Source organism: Lactuca sativa, chromosome 3 (assembly GCF_002870075.4).
Source record: "Lactuca sativa cultivar Salinas chromosome 3, Lsat_Salinas_v11, whole genome shotgun sequence".
Classification (NCBI taxonomy): domain Eukaryota; kingdom Viridiplantae; phylum Streptophyta; class Magnoliopsida; order Asterales; family Asteraceae; genus Lactuca; species Lactuca sativa.
Genome location: NC_056625.2, coordinates 132009185 through 132013258, shown reverse-complemented (window position 1 = coordinate 132013258; position 4074 = coordinate 132009185). Strand labels below are relative to the sequence as shown.

At 35.6% G+C, this 4074-nt stretch overlaps 1 protein-coding gene across 1 annotated transcript; it reads right to left on the bottom strand.

Annotated features, from left to right (window-relative positions):
* Positions 1 to 2013: 2013 nt before the first annotated feature.
* Positions 2014 to 3644, bottom strand: LOC111903118 (growth-regulating factor 7). Its single transcript, XM_023898906.3, has 4 exons — positions 3250 to 3644; positions 2964 to 3131; positions 2615 to 2882; positions 2014 to 2536 (listed from the first exon to the last, which is right to left on the bottom strand). The coding sequence occupies exons 1-4, from the start codon at positions 3512 to 3514 to the stop codon at positions 2215 to 2217; spliced, it is 1023 nt and encodes a 340-aa protein (XP_023754674.1). The 5' UTR covers positions 3515 to 3644; the 3' UTR covers positions 2014 to 2214.
* Between the last annotated feature and the right edge of the window lie 430 nt (positions 3645 to 4074).

Sequence of the window (4074 nt, the reverse complement as noted above, 5' to 3'; positions counted from 1 at the left end):
TTGTATCCCTATAGTGATCTAGATGTGGATTTTTGGGGTGGGTCGATCCCCCTATGTGTCAAAGATCAACTGTTATCATATCAGGGATGTTGCGAACAATCAACGGACATGAGGTTGAAGTGGGTCAGCTGAAGATGTAATTGTTTGCCTCGTGGATCTTGTTTCTATTGTTTGTGGTCATTTGGAATTAGGAATTAGAGGTTAGGGCTTTTTTGTTGGTAATAACCACCTGGAAATGTTGTCTTTTAGTGCTAGAAGTTTAATGGTGGTTTATATATTTTGAAAATCTTGTCTTTTGCTGTTAGAAGGTGTAATGTTGGTTTATATATGTTGTAAGTGTTGTCTTTTGGATCATTGGATATGTAATGGTTTTAGTTGAAAATTCATTAACTCCTTGAGGATCATTATCCATGGCAACTCTATACCCCTCATCTGTAAATCCTTCCACACCCTCACCGTTGGATTTGTTCATGTCAAGTTCTTCATTCACATCAATCTCTTTGGTTAACTCTTTTTCTGCATCAACTACAACAAATTCAGGATGCATTGGCTCAACACCCTTACCTTAATCAACTTCACCATTTGTCATTGTTTTTTCACCACTTTCCCAATCCAAGTTAAGTTTTCTACTACAAGACAACCCCCCTTTACTATGTTTCCAACCTTTAGACCTACTAAATTCTGGTGTTGTAGACTTGTATAAGGTTAATGCTAACCCTAAGTCACCCTCGCCAATATCAATTTGGATTAGAGTTACCACTTTATGAACAACTACAGGGGATGGGGGTCTAGGAGGATCCTGATTGTCCATGTCTTCTATTATAACCCTTCTTAGACTATTCAAGGACATACAATATGTAAGCAATTTCTTTTTCCCATGCTCTTTGTACACTTTAATCACTTTGTTATAGGTAACATACTATGAGAGATTACGCACATCACCGTCATTACCTAATGCTCGTAGTCCAAAGTCAAATCATTCATTAGGCAAACGGAAATGGTAATACATGATTTCAGTACCATCATAACCTAATTCTCTCATCATCAAGTCTAGTTCATGCACAAGAAACTCATTAATATCGACAACATCAAAGTACCTAACTTGCCGATTAATATACCTGATATTTGGAAACTTTGTGAAACTTCCTCCGTGATGAAGTTTAATATAGAATATATTGGGGTAACCATCTTCAAAATAGAAACAGACGATTGTTAGAGTTTTTCAAAGTTTGAAACTTGATCATCAAATAGAGAATCTTACCATAAACTTCTTGAACGTTAACATTCTCTCCAAGATTTCTGAGTACCCACATTTTCAAAAGTATGGACAAAAATCGATTCTCACACAAATTTTAGGGTATTTGCGTCTTGATTGATGAACGAGGTGTGAGAGAAGATGAAGGAGTGAAGTACAGTCTGCAAAATTAATGCATAATACAACTAATTAATTGAAGTGGTGACAACAGAGGGTGGGAAGCAAAAAGACCAAAATGCCTTCCCATGGAGGACACGTGATGGTCCTAACGGCTCCAAACGAACGGACTAAGACGAAATTGACTAAAAACCCAAAAAAAAATCTTTATTTTGGACTTGTTATGCAAGTTGAAAAGTCTTTGGACCCCATCCAAAGTTTTTCGCAAACCACAAGGACCAAATTTAGAGTTTTGTCAATAATAAAACACAACTAAGAAATCTAGCACGTAAGGGGATAAACGATTGTCAAACATTTTGGTCATAGTTTAAAGATGCATGGATGTAGTACATGCATATCCATTCCATGTCTTCTCTTTAAAAACTGTTTATAATAGCTTCAGTTTCTTTCTAACGAGTGAAGACTGTATATGATACTCATATATACCGAAATTACCAATCATTGTTATCAATTTCAAGTTTTGGATTTTTTTTTTATGATGCCTCAATTTAATTTTCGCACAAGCCTCTGAAATCTCAGAAACACCCTTCATATATGCAGCACCCACAATTCATCTCAACACATTTTCATATCCATATCAATTTTCAATATCAAGATGAACATAGTGGTCGATTTACTTGAAGAAATAGGTGGACGAAAAACAGAACATTGACTAATACACCCATTAATCAATTTCCTAGTGGTTAAAAATGTACACAATAAATTAAAGATCATAAAACATGTGACTAAGCACATAAAAGATGTGACTAAAAATTAAAAAAGGCATGAGACTTGATCACTATTTACTTTGACGATTGAAAAGAAGCTGAAGTCACTGCATGTGTCAAAAACAGCATTTCATCGCCGCCGCCATCCTCCTGGTTACCTCTCGGACTGCTACCGGAGCTGCTATTTGAACGTGAAAAGACTCCGGTGGGTGAATACGAACACCATGAATGACGATTACTGTTTCCTCCATTAGAAGTTTTCAAAGCTTCCCCTAATGGACCACCCATTGAACTCTTCCATGAATCTGGAATCGAATTTGAAGATGATGAGAAATCCGAAGAAGAATCCATGGACATCGTCAGTTGGGTGTTCCACTGCGGTTTATGTTCTTCCGGCCTACACCACCATCGGAATTTTGTAAAAGTTAAACAAGAAATTAAACATTTGTTCATCAAAATGATTTCTTTATTTCACCTGTTCATGGAACCATTCTGGGGTTGTAATTGCAAGTTCTTGAACTGGTTGTTGATTCCACCGCCACCGTCAGTCGCCGGAGCACCATTGTTGCCTTCCACAAGCTTTCTTGAACGATGACGACCTCTATTGATATGTTTTTCACAGTATTTCTGATCAGGTACAGCTTCTTTCGAGCACCGCCATTTCTTCCCGTCTGTTCTCCGGCACCTCCCTGGTTCTGGATCATTGTTCGCCGGAAAACCTAACCGGAAACCTCCCCATCCATCTTCCATTCCAAAAAAAAAAACAAACTTTAACTACGAATGAGCTAATAAATACAAGAATATATATATAAGAAGCTCCTTACATAAACTAGGTGCATTTGAGGTTGAAGACGACCCGGAAAACACAAACGGGTCGAGTGATTTCTTGATGTGATTGATCAAAAGCGAAGGAACAGGGACATTCGCGACAAGATATTTGTAGATCAAAGCTTGGTGTTCGAGCTCCATCCATTGAGAAGGTGTAAAGGGTCCTTTCGAAAAGATTACACAAACAAAACCCTCAAATGAATTTGCATAAAAAGGCATACTTTTTCAAGTTTCAATGGAAGATTATATTTGGGTGTTAAGTTCGATGTAAAAGATTAATACCTCCATTTTCAATGTAAGCAGGTGGTGTGTGATAGGAAGACAACAGCGACATCTGGTTTTCATTCTTGAAAGAAGGTCTCATGGACATTGACATTGTCGTGTTGTATGGGTCGGGTCGGGAAGTTTTGATGGGTCGTTGATCAAGATGTGGGTCGGGGTCTGATCTTTTGTGATTCAAGAACCAAGATTCGTGAATCTTGTGGTTGTTATTCGGGTTTTCACTGAAATTTGACATACTGAAATCCATGGCATTCGAAAATGACATCAAATTTGTAGAGATTTCATGGAGGAAGAAGAAAATTAAAGAGAGATAAGAGGAGAGAAAGCTTGGAATGAGGAGTATATGGAAGACATCCAGACCATTTTGAAGTGGAACACTCGTCTTCTATTGAGGGTGTTTGTGGCGCTTTTATATACTTTTGGCATTATTTGAGTTGAATTTGTTTTTGAGCATCTTTTATCATATAAGTTTTTTATTTATCATATAAGTTTTTGAATGATATATTTTTTTTCTTAATTTCTTTTTTACGATTTGAATACCAATATTGAATAACATATAAGTTTATACATATTAAATATTTGTAGTATTATATATTAGATAATCTATTAGATTAAATATACAAAATAAATATGAATATAAGTTATAAAAGTTTTATCTTTTAAAGTGATTTTGAAAACTTTTAAAATAAAAAAAAAAAACTATAAAATAGTATAAAACAGTACGCTATCACATAATATTTTATATTATCTTTTATATTTTTATAACCATATACTATTGTGAAACTTGTATCACGTTTTATGTTTTCGAAATACGAAGAGTATTTA